General features: G+C 37.8%; 2 protein-coding genes across 2 annotated transcripts; one reads left to right on the top strand and one right to left on the bottom strand.

Moving 5' to 3' along the window:
* Positions 1-124: 124 nt before the first annotated feature.
* tmem151a (transmembrane protein 151A) lies at positions 125-8,484 on the top strand. The gene is made up of 2 exons (XM_055180836.2): positions 125-763; positions 5,369-8,484. The coding sequence occupies exons 1-2, from the start codon at positions 698-700 to the stop codon at positions 6,986-6,988; spliced, it is 1,686 nt and encodes a 561-aa protein (XP_055036811.1). The 5' UTR covers positions 125-697; the 3' UTR covers positions 6,989-8,484.
* A 4,973-nt stretch (positions 8,485-13,457) lies between these two features.
* On the bottom strand, positions 13,458-16,817 carry tmem179bb (transmembrane protein 179Bb). Its single transcript, XM_055179215.2, has 5 exons — positions 16,300-16,817; positions 15,089-15,285; positions 14,780-14,917; positions 14,385-14,463; positions 13,458-13,791 (listed from the first exon to the last, which is right to left on the bottom strand). Exons 1-5 carry the CDS (start codon positions 16,396-16,398, stop codon positions 13,639-13,641), a joined length of 666 nt encoding a protein of 221 aa, XP_055035190.2. The 5' UTR covers positions 16,399-16,817; the 3' UTR covers positions 13,458-13,638.
* Between the last annotated feature and the right edge of the window lie 988 nt (positions 16,818-17,805).

Genomic DNA, 17,805 nt, shown 5'->3' with positions numbered 1-17,805 from the left:
ATCATAACACCAACAACATTAAATTAAAATATAATAATTACTGCCATGATTTTAAACTGTAGTCTTTTGGCACAAGCACGCGCTCTGATGGGTCGGTATGAATTATTAGAATTTACAGGCTCTTTTAAGGATGACGTCAGTATGAGGTCCGCAAGGAGACCGTTCAGGTGAAAAGAGGTTGTGGTAGAAAGCACGAGATGCTCGGAGAGTCGGAATATTCTGTTATTTCTGCACCTGGACTTGACTAAACTGTTGAAAATATCAATGAAATGGGATTAACGTCGCTGCAGATGATTACGACACAACACATGATGAACAGTAGCCTGCGATAGAGACCGCGCTGCTATGATGCACGCGCGCATATACAGCCGTCATTCTGACTCGCGCTTGTGGTGTTTTTGTCTCAGAAACTGAGGAGAAATCAAGCGCAACAGTTTATTGCGTTTATTTCACCAATTCTTGACAAGTGACCGGTCGCGAATACTTAACGATGAGGATGATGTGATAACCTTTGCGAGACACGAAGAGGACGGTTTTTGGGGGATGCTCGTGCGCCGTGACCGTCGCCACCGTAGAAGCACGGTGGCACGCGCCGCTGATGGGGTGAAATAGGTTACGGGGAGGTCCTGACGGTGGACCAGGGATCCAGATATTCATCCTGGATTTTACGTGCAGTGAAAATACATGTTAGTCAAAAATGCAAGGGTTGACGGTGACGGTGACGGGAGAAGCGCCCACATTGAATGGGGGTGGAAGGGAGGAGGTAAGGCGTGTGAATGTTGGTAAATAACATCTGTAGGGGGTTTTGTTTTATCTGTTTGTTTCATGTTATATTGCAGGTTTTTTGTTGATGTGATTAAGGTGAGTATCACACTGTTTGGAAAATATACAATTGAGTTGTTTTTTGTCGTTTTTACTCTTTTTTTGTCATGCATTTTGTTAGACTATTAATTAAATATTTATCTTAAAATACGTTTGGAAATGAAGCTGACATTTTTTTCAAAGTCTGTTTTATGTTTATTGATTTATTTTGAATCTGCTAAAGAAAGAAAGATTCAATTGAAAGCAGGTGATAAGAACCATAAGACAAATCTTTAACTAAGTTAATTACATGCACATACGTTAGGATTCACGTTTTCTTTCAGACATAAATCTTGATGTTAAATATGGATCGGAAAAGCCTGTTTATAAAGAGGAGGGGCCCTGCAACCTGGCCATATGATGTGTCGTCATAGGAACCATGAGTGAAAGCTAATTGACTCCCATTATTTCCTCTTTTGTCCAAATTTCAAAATGATGCAAAATATTTTACAGCTATTATAGGGCTATGTTGATTGTAGTTATTATAGCCTGGCTTATATTTAGGGTACTATTGATTTATTTTTATGTTAGTGGTTATGGCCCTCCCACCTCAGCAAGATCCTTTTTCAGTATTGAGAAAATTAAAGTCTTTGTTTCTAAAGATGTGAGAGTACCTTTCAGCATTACACCACTTCACATATAAATTGCAACAGAAAATGTACAAAACCATTTATTATAAAATACATTCATTTTTAAGGGTGGACACATAATGGTTAGACCAGATGCATTAAAATGTGCACAATAAACAGATCATAATTGTTGGATTTGCATTGAAGGTCAAAACCTTCTGCACACAAATTGTATGCAAACCCTTTGTCTGGGTTACTCTACTTTCCCACTTAGACTATTCCCATTACCTTAAATATTTAAGATAGGAAAAAGTCAGGTCTCAGTGGGTGCATTTTGCTATTTTTAGGACTTTTACTTATCTGATGTCTAGTGCATTACAGAAAATCAATTTACAAATACTCCTACAAGCTCACAAAATTTTGGTTTGCATAGCATTATTTTAAGTATTCTGCATGAAAATATAAGCCTTCTCTTCACTATTTTCTCACTCGCACCCTCGGTTGCTGAGTTTATCTTGTATTGTATTACAGATCGATCATTAGAATGTGAGACACTGTGGGGGGTGGGGACATTTATGTAAACCTTGTTGAGTTTTCATAACGTTTGTATAGCATTGTCACTTACAGATGTGCCAATATGTTCAACTGATGCCATTTTCTGTCACTATCCGTGTGTTTGTCACCTATGTTGAACTTTTGTGCTTTGAGCATGTTTGCACACGATTTACTGTTTTTTGTTGTTTATTTGTTTTTGCTTTGTGGACAAGCACATCTCCTTCATGAGTGCTCTCATGGTCAGATGAATATGCTGACAGGGCAATCAAGGCTTTAAGAGAGCACTCAGACCATTCTGTTTTAATTTATGGCCATCCATTTCTCCTCCACTCTTTAACATCCTCAGTTTATCCTAAGACTTAACTAGTCGTATCTTATCAATGCACCGGTTAGTGTGCTCTGTATCCCACTTGATGCATCTCTTAAATATAATTTGTTCAGATTGAATATTTTATGAGCCCAATGTCCTTCATCTCAAATGGTTCCCTTACAGCAGTGCTTCTCAAATAGTGGGGCGGGACCCCCAGGGGGGGCTCGAAGCGACACCAGGGGGGGCGCGCGAGACCCCGGGGAAAATCCTTTTTCAGGAAGTGATTTTTTTTGCACTGTCACTTATAGACATTACACCCCAATCACGCTAATAAGCCGCTTGAGTTTTTATTATTATTTATTGATTATTTAATTTTTCAGTATCAAATGGACAAAAAATATTATACTTTAAATAAGGATTGTTTTTTTTTTCAGGCAAATTGATGCATTTTAAGTGTTTTTTAGTCTGTAACAAAAAAGAATGTTAATAGAGTTATTCTTTGTTGTAAGTTGATCTATATTTCTATTCTCTTTGTGTTTTCTTTAATGTTAATAAGGATACAATGTTTTGCAGATGTGTCATTTTATAGACAAATTATACTATTTACAGTCGCGGCGGAGAGTTGGGGGCGCGAAATGTTTACTTCTTCCTAGGGGGGGCGTGACAGAAAATAATTGAGAAGCACTGCCTTGCAGCATCACACACAAATAGTAAATAGACAAAAAGGGAAAACTGTCAAATTCAGTCACTCTCATCCTTCGTCCCAAGAGGGAAAATAAGCTTTGGCTTATATGGAAAACACACAAAAACAACACTCAGGCTTGAAATTATTATGCCACATGCTGTCATTTTACAAATGTGAGATAAATTCAAATGCAAAGGACTTCAAACATTCTTAGCCATCTAAATAATTTAGTATAAAGTAGCAGGGGCTGACTTTATCAACTATTTATACACGGCTGCCATTTTGTTCAAGGCAAGTGTTTCTGACGTCTGAATCACAGGTTTAAGAATATTTTAACGCTGAATATCATTATGCTTCTCAGGATGCATTGTCTTGTGATACCAACAGGCTCAACACTTCTTATCTTCCCTTCCTGTACTTCAAAGCATCTTCTGAATAAATCATGTATAGAATATATATATAGAATATTTATTGAGATTTGGAAAAGCAAGGGTAGTCTTTAAACCTACCCAGTCTCCTGAAGATGCGTATAAATAGCACGAAGTGTAAAAATCGTGCAATACATACGCCAAATTCCACTTTGGCGTGCGTGTGATGCGCCAGTCCTTCCCATTCACGTAAACGGTGCATCTTTTTTTGTCATTTATTTATTGGTTTCTCAATTTTTTTCTGTTTTTTAAACCATTTTCGCTTGGGTTTAGGGTTAGATTTTAGATTTGCTTAATGAGGTTATTTAATATACAGGTTTTTCCATGTTTTTCTCCATATTTAAGCCATGGTCGCTTGGAGTTGGGGTTAGAGATGGGGTTTGGGTTAGGATGTCATTTTTATATAACAAAAAGTTGTTCTAACCCTAAACCCAAGCGAAAATGGTAAAAAATAGCAAAAAAATTGAGAAACCAATAAATAAAATGACAAAAAAAGTTGCACCGTGGGAAGGACTGGTGTATCATATGCACGTCAAAGTGGAATTTGGTGTATGTATTGCACGATTTTTGCACTTTGTGCTATTTGTTCGCATCTTCAGGAGACTGGGTTGTTATTTCCATTATATTATTGAAATATGTATTAGCACATAAACAGTAGGGATACGCACAAACTAGTTGACTTTGACCTTCGGCACAGTGTACTGCATCCTAAAATGCTTCTATAGTGTTTTAGTGCGTTAGGTGTGTCGGTATTAAAACATGCATGGAGGCTTCAAGTTCACTGAAGGTCCTAATGGATTCTGTGTCTACCTTCTCAGTTTGGTCTTTTGTTCTTGTAAAAGGCACAATTAAACTCCTGCCAAGAGGAGCACAGCCTCCATGCCACGGTCGGGATGCTGCCTGCACGCTTTAATGCTGCAGTTTCTCACAGCAAGGTCATTGCTTGTACTATTAGCTGATTTATGTGTATAAGTGTGGGTGTGCGTGTGTGTCTGAGCGAGAGAGATAGTGTTAGAGAAGACAGGACAGATAAAGAGATATTGTGTATGTGTGTCTTTTTGTGTGCGACCTGTGTGTATATATATTATTTATAGGGTCTGCCCACTTCATATGATATGTTCCTCTATCCTCTTTCCTGCTTTAATTTGGACTCAACTTATTTTGCCCATATGGCCACAATACCTCAAGTCACCACCGGAGTCAGACTAGGCAGTAGAGGTTCATACGCAATTACTCCAGATGATGCACTCAGTGATGTCTAAAAGCTTCTAGACTTTCCCTCCTCAGTCATACAGAGCATTTTAAAAGGAGACATGGTTTGGGTTACGAGCAGCCAGGAAATGTATTCAGCCCTCAGGAGAATGATCTATTACTGAATTCTCATTGCTGTATGCCAGAGTGAGTGAGCGGACTACGCTCCACTCAGTTCTATATGTTATAGTAGATGTCAGATATGTGACTGTGCCTGTGAAAACCCAGCTGAAGCCATTTTTGTGATTTCTACATAAAATCATCTTTTATAATGTAAAGAACATTTTGTAAAAATATAAATTTGATATCTTTAATATTGACCGAGTAAGGTCATGTCACAGATTGAAATTAAAGTGAAATCAATAAGTGAAATCCATCTTTGATGCTCCAGATCTCATAATTAGACCATGAAACGGCTGAATTTCAGAGACAGGACCACATATAATTTGCTGATTAATGTAAAATGTATCTTTAATCAGATTTTTCTCTCTTTTTTCTTCCCTCCCCTCCCCCTGACTTTATTCTCTATGCACCATGTGTGCATCAACACCCTGCTGTTTAACACCGACCATCTCTGTCTATTCCTGAACCCTGCCCCGTTCAATTTCCTATCCATCTGCACACCATTATTGCCCTCTCCAACCTTCTGCTCTTCCCATATTTCATCCACTTCACCCCAATATCCGCCCTCTCACTTTCCCACCTACAGCAGCGTCCCCTCAAGCAGTCCCTGAGTGGCTCCCTATGCCGAGAGTCCCATTGGAAGTGCCTGCTGCTCACCTTGCTCATGTATGGATGCTTTGGCACGCTAGGCTGGTGCTCCGTGTACCGCATCACCGTTATAGCTTCTACTGACCACGGCTTCTACGGAGACCAAGCCTCGCTCCACGAAAGCCCGTGCTCTAATGGTTACGTGTACATTCCTGTCTCCTTCCTGGCTATGCTCTACATTGTCTACTTGGTGGAGTGCTGGCACTGTTACTCTAAAACCGCCAATCTCGCCAAAGTGGAGATCAGTGAGGTGTATGACAGGATACAGCGACTCCAGCAAGCCACGCCTTGCATCTGGTGGAAAGCCATCAGCTACCATTACGTACGACGTACCAGGCAGGTGACACGTTACCGCAACGGAGATGCCTACACTACCACGCAAGTGTACCACGAAAGGGTCAACACACACGCCTCGAGCTCCGAGTTCGATTACTCACGCCTTGGAGTCAAAGACGTTTCTAAGGAGCTCCAGGGCTTATTGGAGCATCCTGTTACGCGCTTACGTTTCACCAAGTGCTTCAGCTTTGCCAGTGCCCGTGCCGAGACTGGCTACCTCACACAGAGAGCGCGCTTCTTCGGTGACAATGAGGGTTTGGACGACTACATGGAAGCACGGGAGGGCATGCATCTCAAAAACGTAGACTTTCGGGAACACATGTTGGCCTTTCCCGACCCATCGCGGCCACCTTGGTACACTCGACGTTGGGTGTACTGGCTGGCCTCTGCTTTTTTGCTATCGTGGCCTCTTCGTGTGATTGCAGAGTATCGCACCGCATACGTTCACTATCACGTTGAGAAACTTTTTGGCGAAAACGAGGATGCAAATGATAACGACAATACAGAGACGGGGAACTATTGTACGGGTTTCGAACACGGCACAGGTGGGCCCACCCTCCGTGTCATATCGCGGGTCAACACAGTGGATATGACGGAACTGGAATGGCACATTCGCTGTAACCAACAGATGGTGCCTAGCTACTCGGAGGCCTTGCTTATGGATTTGGACGTGAATACAAACACACCGTTATCCGTTGCCATGGCAGCACATATGCAACGCAATTCTAGCTACTTCCTACAGAGCTGCCCCAGGTGCCGGAGGTCGACGAGCAGCTCCTCCCTCCCTTCTTGGGTTAGGGGGAATGTGGCCGCAGGGACAAACTCTTTCCCTATCAGGCCCGGTGGTAGGATGTCCCTCAGTCGCAGTGGTTTCTCTCTTGGACGCTTACATACCGCAAGAAGCCGCCACCCTTGCCTGTTTCACTCAAGAAGCCTCGGAGGAGGGATGGGCGGGCGAGTGGAAGAGGGAGGCGGTGGTTTTCTTGGTCTTGGGTGTAGAGTGCCAGACGAGGAGAGGAGAGGTGTATTGGAGAGCGAAGGTTTAGAGGACGAGGACGTAGCGGAAACAGACCAGGAACAGGTGGAAGAAAGAGAGAATGAAGAAAACAGAGAGAATGAGAGGGACAGACCACCCACCTACCAGGATGCTCTGTATTTTCCTGTGCTAATTGTTCATGGGGAAGAGAGCTGCCATGGGGGGCGTGGCCTTGACACGGGTTAAAATAACAGCTATGACTTGGGGTAAAGAAAATAGAGCTGTGACATGTTTGCTGATATGTTGAGGAATAAAGGGGATTTATTAACGTACCAAAAGCAATGGCAGGATAGGTAAAGGGGATGTAAAATACTCTAAATGAATGATTTGTGTCAATGTGTAACATTGCAAAGCAACTCAAATTCGTTAATGTGTAGAATGTTGTAGGGATCGAATTGAAAATAATATACATTGGTCACGTCATATTCATGTCAAATGCTTGATAAAGACTGACCCTAAATACGCAAATGTAGTAAATACCTAGAAAAATATAATAGGCAGGCATGGAACATCAGTGTCCTATATCGATTTTTATGTCCTGTTCTTGATATCTCTGGCATATCATGTCCATAACAGACAAAAAAAGTCGTTTTTTTTATCATGGACATATAATGTAGTTTACGTGAAAAATAGGGCATCTACATCTAAGAGTTGGACATTTGGGGACTAACATTAAAGTGCAACCCGGTGTAGGTTTGTAAATCCATTAGTGAACAACATGCAGAGCTTACGAATGAAGAAACTGAGATGTTAGCACTAGACGCAAAGTGAATTTTATATAGACTTCAAAAGTAAGGACGAATCAATGACTACTTTATAGAAAAAAACAGAGCAGACGGTAACAAAACCAAATGGTTCTCAGGGGGAAGTATGTTTTATTTGATTTGATTATGTACAACGAACCAATAAAGTGGGATGGTAAAACTGTTAAGATGGTGAATGTAGTAGGCTTGTGAATGGTAATACCTCACTGTTTTTCACTGTGCTTTAATCCACTGTTCTGGGTAATGACTTCTTTTTAATCTCTTGATCTTTTTAATTGCCTGGTAGAAGCACAGTGCTTAAGACTTCACTCATGTCTGCCTTAGAGGCGTCTAATGTCAGCCTCACGTCTACTGCAGCCAAATAAGCGTAGATCTGTTCAGCAGCAGCTATATGTATTTCTTTTATACCCCAAGTAAGAAAAACGATTGACACGTAAGTGAAGGACACTAATCATTTATATGTAGGTCTTCTCATTCATTTCTCCCCATAGACTGTTAGAATGAATTACAATATGTTTCATTTTGAAGTATTAATAGAAAAAAATGAACAAAGTTTAGTGCAACAATCCACTGTCCCGTGTAGTCACATCAGTAACACCTACGTGCATATTTGCCTAAAAGAGCAAAATAATAAAAAATGTGCGTAGGTCAGCACAAGCACAAAGCGTCATTCGTTTTACAAACAGTGCAGGACTTTTGCTGGACTTTTAATGGACGACCTTGGAAACGAAAAAAACCCACCTTTGCACATGGAGAGGTTATTTAAAAAAAAGGTCCAAAGCACACACCAAGAGCATCCCTGTGTTGTTTGTATGATTTCTACCGATCAAATTATTGCTACTATATGTCAAAAGGCACTAACAAATTATTACAGTGGTCATGACCATGGAAATTATTAATAAAGACAAATCATTAACAATGTAAGTGACTGTTTCCTTATTGTTTTTTCCTTTAATGGTAGGGGAGAGGGGGCATAACCTAACGCATTTTAGTTTTGGCTTAATCATTTAAAAAAATAAGATAAATTATATATAGTATATACACACACACACACACACGCATGTCTGCTACAAATGAACGTTTAAAGTGAACACGAAAGTGAAATAAGTGCAAATGTTCAGACTGATCTCACGGAATATATATTTGTGTGCATGGCGCAAAATTCAGCTTTTTTGTGCCTTGTCTTTTTCGTGTCACTCGCACAAATTTCTATAGTTTTTCATGTCCATTGCCCAACTTTCTTTTTTGTTTCATTTTATGTATTTTCTCATAGTTTTTTCCTGTTTTCTTACCATTTTCGTTTGGGGTTGGGGTTAGAATCACTTTCTGTTACATTTTTAGACATCCTAACCCAAACCCCAACTCTAACCCCAACTCCAGGCAAGAATAGTTTTAAAAGCGGAAGAAAAACATGTAGAAACCAATACATAAAAGTACATCCTAACCTAGGGTGACCATACGTGCCATTTTTCCCGGACACGTCCTGGCCAGGATTTCGGGTGCGTCTTCTGGAAGTCGTATTTGTTGACCGCATACGTCATAGAGGATTATTATTATTATAACAGAAAAGCAACCGTTACATTTTAAGGTAAGAATGAAACTACAATTGTATATTATATGTATATGTATATGTCTTATATTTGAACTGAATGGCGTATGCGGTTAACAAAAAAGACGCACCGAAATCCTGGCCAGGACGTGTCCGTGAAGAATGGCGACAATGAGTTAAAAATGGGGGGGGGATTAGAAAAAAATACATAAAATGACACAAAAAAGAAAGTCGTGCAACGGACACAAAAAAATATTTTTAGAAATTCGTGGGAGTGACACGAAAAAGACATTCGTGCTCAAGGCACGAAAAAAGCTGAATTTCGTGCCATGCATGGACACAAATAAATTAATCAAATTTTTGGTGAATTATAACATGACTTTCCGTGTGATTATGTTGCAAATGTTACAACTTACTCCATAAGTGGGGTTCATTGTAACCGAGGGTTTGTTGTAACACTTAATACTAGAGGTGGATATTTTTAGTACATCTGTCTATAATAGATAGATATTCACACATCCATCCATAATCCTCCGTCTAACCATATTTCTAAAGGGGGCACAAAATGAAGACAAAAAAATCATAAGGGTCATTTTCCCCCCTGATATTGTTATTAATTAACATATTGACTAATAAAATTAACATTGCGTTAGTTTGTGCACCGTTTATCCCTGTATACATCTATGACCTTGTCACAGGGTTTATTGGCCTTTACTCTATATGTAATAGTCCAAGCTGTCAATGTTATGAAGCTTCAGGAATCTTCCTTAAAGTAGATTCATTAATAATTCTCCGAATTTCCAGATTTAGGCTCTGTAACTTTAGGCTAACGTCCAGAGTTGTTTTTAGCATTGGATCAATGCAGACAGAAAGCCCTTGACTAATATTTCCTCTCTGAAAAGAGAAATGCTCAAGAGTGTTTTTCTAAATTGTGAAATACACTGTAAAGTTGAATTTGCCTACAATGAGTTTACAGTCTCTTCAGAGAGTGTTTGCAGGTTAACAAATATCAAATGCTTAATGCATGATTAAACATGTGGAGTGATACCACTGCACATGTAAACACCATGTTATGCATTAGCTTGCACATGAGCTTGCCAAATGGTTCCACCTAGTGGTGACTTTTGAAAATATATATTTTTAATTGTTAGTTAAAATGTAATCTAAAATGTTTTGAAATCTAAGGTGTGTCTTAATAGCAATTTGATTCTACACCTATATTTAATAATTTCTTGCAATGTACGTTTTAAGGGATGTTATACTGTTAAGGGTTTATTCCTGCACTCTTCTTCTTCTTCTCCCTCCCTTTTTAAATAATCTGGGTTTAAAGGAGAGCTGGAGTAGGGAGTAACCTTACTATTGATGAGACAACTTAGTATATTTCGTTATGTCTGTGTGGTGGATGTAAAGGACACAAACCAATCTGCTTAACCTGGTAAGTCAAGCATTAAACCATACATTTCTGAACTAATCAAATTCTCATCATTATGTTGAGGACAAACCCACATAGTTATTTTGTTACAAAAAAAAATAGATGTTAGGCTGAAAAGTATGTAAAAAGATGCACTGAGTGTTAATAATGACTAGCTGCAAGTACATTCTACATTTTGTGATCATATAAAACGGTAAGGAAATAATGGCCGAATTTTATTTTAGGGGTAAACTATTCATTACATACTAAAACAGTACAAATTGCCTTTTATTTTATAAACGTAGATGTAGGCGATATTCCTTGCAATTCCTCATTTATTAAACTCTAGTTGGAAGACATCGGATTCCTGAATGTAATTGTATTAGTCATGCACATCCAATCATTGCATACCATTACGATTGTTAGCACTCGAAATACAATGGTTGCTTTGTTGAATTGAATTCAATGTTGAATGTATCCTTCTCCTGACATTAACAGAGATGGATTGATAGTGTTTATAATGAGGAGAAGCGCTGAGATAAGCTTTTTAGTAAGCAGCTTGTTACCTCCCATGAGCCTGATGATTCAGACTGATGCTGCCACTAGAGATTTAGGTCACGGAGACCTCAGCGCATGTTGTCCTAGTGACAGTAATGAGAACCCAACCATTTTAAGACACCCATTTACTTGTTAAATACTAAAACAATAGTTTATCAGTTGATGTTGTTGAGTGTTTTGTCAACTTGTGGGTGGGATTGATAATTTTTTCTGATATCCTGCAACTTTTCTTCACCAACCAACACGGCTTGGCAAAGTAAAGGCCATCAGGATGTCAAAAGACCAGCTGGACGCAGTGGTGAAGCATGCAGAGAAATTGCTCTCGTTGGCCAATGAGATAAATGCTCAGCGTCAGGCGGAGGCGGCCCAGATGGTTGCTCTTGTTCAGCAGCTAAGAGAGGAGAGCCAGAGTCTACATGGGCAAAGTGCCCTGCTTCAACAGGACATGGCCGATATGCAGAAACCGTTGGAAGCTCTGATGGACACCAAAGTGGCATTTGAAGCCAAAGAGAGACAGGCTCGTAAACTCAGCAAACAGCTTTGAGCCACTATGAAGAACATTGCCCAAATTTACAAACATAAATGTGGTAAAAATGGACAAATAACAGGGCTGGGGGATCAAAGTAAGCGTTTTAATCTCTGTTTAATTTACAAAGCATATAGAAATGTTTAATGAACTGTATAAACATGACATGTTACAAAGTATGTTAATGAATGTTTAGCTATTAACAGAACTTGGCAATGATCTTGAAACAGGAATAAGGAGGATAGTTAGTGTAGCACCATCAAGTTAGATGAGTGGAACATCAGGTGCAGCCATAGATGAAAAAACAGATCAGCTGATCCATGAATAAATTGGATATGACCTCATCCAAAGCTTAGCACCATTATTATTACCATCATTATTGGGAACCTTCAGTTGTGATAATGTGAAAATTTTAAAATACACACTCCAATTTTTATTTTATTAGTTAAAGGACTGAACATTGACCTGAGATCGACCAAAAATGTTGTTTTGCTATCTGTACGCAAACAAGAAAAAATGGTCCCTGTTACTGGGGCAGTGCACTTTCAAAAAGTACGCCTGAAATATTTCATGTTAGTATCTCAAGGGTACATACCAAAGATTGCATATTAGTATTTCAAAGGTACATAGTATACATATCTGTACGGAAATGCTACAGGACCTGTTAAAATACCACCTCAATGACAGCTTACCATTTATTTCTGACAATGCATTAAAGGGGCCATTGCACAAGACTTTTAAGATGTCAAATAAATCTTTGGTGTCCCCAGCACATATGTGAATTTTAGCTCAAAATAACATATAAATAATTTATTATAGCATGTTAAAATTGCCACTTTAGGTTTGTGCAAAAATGTGCCGTTTTGGGTGTTTCCTTAAAAATCCAAATCAGCTGATGAAATTCAAACACTGATCACAATGATGGTGGTTTGTTGCAATTCAAACTCAATTGTGCGTTTCTCTGCACTAAATGGCAGTGATGTGGTTGGATAGTGCAGCTTAAGGGGTGGTATTATTATAATAAGATTTCCTTATGACATCATAAGGAGAGCCAAATTTCAACGACCTATTTTTTCATGTGCTTGTAGAGAATGGTTTACCAAAACTAAGTTACTGGGTTGATCTTTTTCACGTTTTGTAGGTTGATAGAAGCACTGGGGACCCAATCATAGCGCTTAAACATGGAAAAAGTCAGATTTTCATGCCATGGCCCCTTTAAGGTAGTTTGTGGCAGCCATATTTTTCTACCTATATACAATCCTTTTACACAAGGCCTTACATGTTTATCTAACATTATAAAAAAGATTTTTATTCTATTAAACCAAAACTGAACAATTACATAAACATTCAGACACAGAAAAAAATAAACAGGTTCAAGATTCCACATCCTTATTTAAAATACACCGTCAAAAATAAAGGTACAAAAGCTGTCACTGGGGCAGTGCCCTTTAAAAAAGGTCCCAATATGCACCATTTAGGTACCAATATGTATCTTTAATTACCAATATGTACCTTTTGAAGTACTAATATGCACTCTTTGGGTACAAGTGTGTACCTTTTTGTATGGGTACTGTCCCAGTGACAAAGTTTGTACCTTTATTTCTGAGAGTGTAGGTTAGCTGTTTTTCATAATAAGAAAGTCTTTTGAACAGTCAATCATTTATTATATCAAGTGGCTTATTTATAAACTTAAAATGACATATAGGTAACATCAGTCTCTAAAAAATGCTAATGTGCTGTAATGAAAATGTAGGTGTTTCTTGGCCTTGGTTTCTTCTGCTTTTATAAACAAAGTAATTATCACAACTATTGCTGTAAGCTGTTTAAAATTGACAATCAGCAAAAAATTGTGTTAAAAAATAAAATAAATAAAATGATAAAAGATTTTTTTAACACAAATCACTATTTCATGTTCATTATTTATTATTTTTCATATATACCCCTTTACACGTGTCCTGATAATCTTGTTGAGGTTTATTCTGTGAAATATCATGTATATCTTAAGTATATTTCATGCAATGGTGATATCTAAGTGCGAGATGGGCGATGCAGGAATGGCTCTGTTTCAGCCCGACTCCACTCATCATCACCCCAAACCTTCATCCTCAAGCTCTGCCATTTCTGAATGATCACCACTGCAGTAATTAACAACCAGAAGAAGAAGCTTACCCACACCGACTTCTGTAGGAGAAACAAACAGAAGTGTTCTTAACAAACAATATGTATTTCAACTGTATTCATTAGAAATAACAAATGTTGGGATTTATAAACGTCCCAGCATGTAATAACTATAATTTCACCTAGGTTAGCCAAAATAAACTTGAATTTGGTTACGGAATGTCGTTTTTGCAAAAAAAAAAACTATGTGAAATGTATGATAGTCCAAGGTGTTTCATTTATTTATTTATTTTTTATACGTTTTTGGGCTATAGCTACGTTTTATATTTGGCTTGTTTTAGCCTAGATGTCTGGGCTGTGTTTGAATGGCTATTAGACGTCTTTCAAACACAATATAAATAGCTGGGGATGCACCATGTACTTTTTTGTTTATTTCATTGGTGATGTGACAATGGTTAGACTATACTGAGACTCACAGGTATGGATGTGACATTATGCAAATGACACTAATACCATTAAAGACAGATGTCTAAATAGATTAGGAAAAATCTTTATACTTTAATAAGTACATGCTCACAAATAGATAATAAATAAAAATAAAAATAACAATAAATCATTTCATTATCTCTCATAATTACAGAGTACAGAATACTAACCTCAGTATTGTACAGCCCAGCGTGGAACTGATTTCCAGTGTAGGGAGAAATCCAGGTCTGGTTCTCTGCATCTTCACAACTACAATAACAAATTTCACATGACCTTTTCTTCAGAGATCAATGTTTTGCATAATAAAATATTCTGACAGATCTTATTATTTAATCATAAGGAATTTATCTTCTGCATTTTATATCTTGATCATGGTACATTCTAATTGTCAAGTCAATGAAATGGGCCGCATTCATTTGACAGCTTATATTTTGACCAATCCTGATTACTCACTGACCTACACGGCATGTTGGTTATCTCAGTAGTTATGAGAGCAAGATGTTATCTGGGTCTAAACAAATAAAAACTATAATGCTAAATGCATAAATGTCATAAATAAAGTCACCTTGTAATAGAGGGAACGTTATGTAGGACAGAAAAGCACAAGCTGTCTCTACCGATTTTGAGAATACATCCTGATACTAAGAGAAGAAACAGAAGAAGGCCACAGACTCCTAGAGACGTGTTGAGAGAAACAGTCCCCCTAAAGTATACAAAAGCACAAATTCACAAACCCAGAGAGAAAACAAGAACGCAAATATCTGTCTGACCATGAATTAAGGACAAAACCTGAAATGTGAGATATGTAAAACAAATATAAAAAAGAATCACATTCAGTGCTGATTTACATTAAATGTCTTTATCAATTCTTTACCTTCTCACAGTGTCAACCACACAGCTGGCATAGATCCAGTAAAGAATAAGAAAAAAGCAGTAAATAGCCATAAACACAGCAATGGCTGACAGAAAATAGCAGATGGATGAAGAACTAGAGCCCTCTAGGGTCACACTCTGGATAGATACATTATAGTGAACACTGCCATAGAGGATGCATCGTCCGTCAAAGTGGCCCTAAAAAGACACAACCAATAAAGAATGACTTATACTGGCATATGATATGCAGTACAGTGCAAAAGTCTTAGGCCACCTATACCATTAGATTTGTTGTTTTTGCAATTGTATAGTGATCATATATAATTATTTCTCAGTCTCTTTATAAGAAAACTGTATAAAAGTATAAGCTGAAGTGTCAAGTATTTAGGGTAAACTCCCCTTCCACTTAAGCAATAGCAGGCAGCTGCAGGATCTCTTAAACCTAAATGAAATGAAATCCTAATTTCTAATTCTAATCAAATGACTTCAGGACTTCAGTCTCCTCAAAAAAGCTCAAGATGTGTTTCAAGCTAAAAGAGGTCACACTAAATACTGACCGATGCCTGAAGAAGACATTTAGTTGTTTTTAATGTTGTATACATATTTCATTTATTTTCTGTTTGTATCTTAAAAAAAAGAGTGAAAAAATAAATATGGATGGACATTAAAACTTTGCTAAAACAACAAAGCTGGTGATGGTGGCCTTTTGCACAGTACTGTATATAAACATATGGAAATTTCCACAAACTACTGTATGTGTACAAGATATCTTTCTCTCTTTCTCTCTCTGGCACACATATCTGCACACTTGCTGGATCTTATGAGAGTGTGCTGTGCTAAGTGTTTTTGCGGCCCATGTCATATGACTCTAATAAGCTATGGAGCGAGATACCAGCTTATTCCACAGAAATGCTAAAGCTGAATCAAAGTAAAGCATCAACATATAGATATGTATTCAATAATTACAGATAAATACATGCTTTACATATAAATTACTTAAAATGTTAAATAGTCTCTGGTGTTAAAAGCTTACATTTAAATGTTAAAGCAAGAAAAAAAGAGAATATAGAAATATACATGCACTACACAATTCTTTTCTATGCTTTAAATGTTTTTAAGTAAGTTTATCATCTTTCAAACTAATTTTATTGTTTTGTAGTAATGAAGTTGCAGCAATAAAGTGAAACTGTGGAGATTATGAACTAGTTTTACCTGAGTAAGTGTCAGCCAGGCTGCAGCTATTACCCCACAGACGAAACATCCAGCATAAAGGACAAGCTCCAAAACTAACAGCCAGGGTAGTGCCATCATGGATATGCTCTCAATCTTACTGTCTCACCGAGTCCAGCTCTTCAAAACTGCTGTGACAACGTGTGTCATTTCTAAAGCCTGCTCTGTCCTCCTCACAACAATGTCGCTTTTCACAATCATTTTTGAGGCAGGAGCGTTTCATAGCATTGCTATTATATACTTAAAAAGTGCATTGGGCTGAAGCTCAGGCAGACTGAAGCATATAGAAAACTATCAAGGTCATAAACTGACATATTTTAAAAATGGTTTAAGGCCAAATTGTTTTACATTTTTGACCTCCCGACTCAGAATGACCAGCTGGCTGTTAGCCCATTTAGTCATTCAGACTTGTGACCCTGTCTGTGAAATCCAGGCTAAAAATTCATAATCTATTTATGAGGTTTGGAGCATCAAAGTTTGGTTTCACTTACTGATTTCAATCTTCAAATGGCCTTAATCAATATAAAATATATATAAATATATATATATATATATATATATATATATATATATAATAATGCAAACAACATATAGGCTCCCTGGCTTAGCCAGACACAAACCAGGAACCCTCTTGCTGTGAGACAACAGTGCCAACCGCTGAACCACTGTGTTGCCCATCATTTTAGTTACCATAACAAAAGAAAAAGGCATGCCTTTTTTGATGACAAGATGCACAATTATATTGTGCAATACAGCATTTATCTAAATATAAACCTGAATGACGTATACAAGAAAACGCAAGCAGAAAACATTTCAGATTTTCTCACTAATGTTGACAGGCACACCCTGCATGCATGGCATAATTTCTACGAAAGAATAAACATCACACACACATTCACAAGAAAAAGTTAATGGATTGCATGCTAGTTAACCACATTATAATTATTTAGATTTGAATTTCTCCTCTTCTTGTTTTTGCCATGCTTTACAGTAGGCTATGTTGATTTGCTGTCAACATCAACTGCAATGTGAATTTACCTCTGATAAAAATACACTAATGCACTTTATCTTACAGTGTCACACATTACATGTAATTAGGCTACTATAGTAATAACAGTAAATTATTCATGCAACTAACCCTAAACCTAAGCCCAACCCTATAGTAAGTACATATTCTTATTTAATATTATTCAGTATAATTACATCAGTGACACTGTAAAATGAAATGTAACCGAAAGTGTTACCACTTTTATATAAAACCCTGGTTAACCCCAGGTTAAGAATAGCAGAATCAGCTGTGTCAATAATAAATGAATGCTGTGAAAACAAAGAGGTTTAAAATAAATCAGGTGCACACCCACACACCCACACTCACATGCACACACACACGCACGCACACACATACAGAATGTGAGGGAGAGAGACGACAAAATCACAGCCAGTGGAAGAGAACTACAGACAGACAATAACTAAAACACTGTGTAACAT

This window comes from Misgurnus anguillicaudatus, chromosome 9, assembly GCF_027580225.2.
Source record: "Misgurnus anguillicaudatus chromosome 9, ASM2758022v2, whole genome shotgun sequence".
In the NCBI taxonomy this organism is placed as follows: Eukaryota; Metazoa; Chordata; class Actinopteri; order Cypriniformes; family Cobitidae; genus Misgurnus; species Misgurnus anguillicaudatus.
This window is presented reverse-complemented; position numbering and strand designations above follow the sequence as displayed.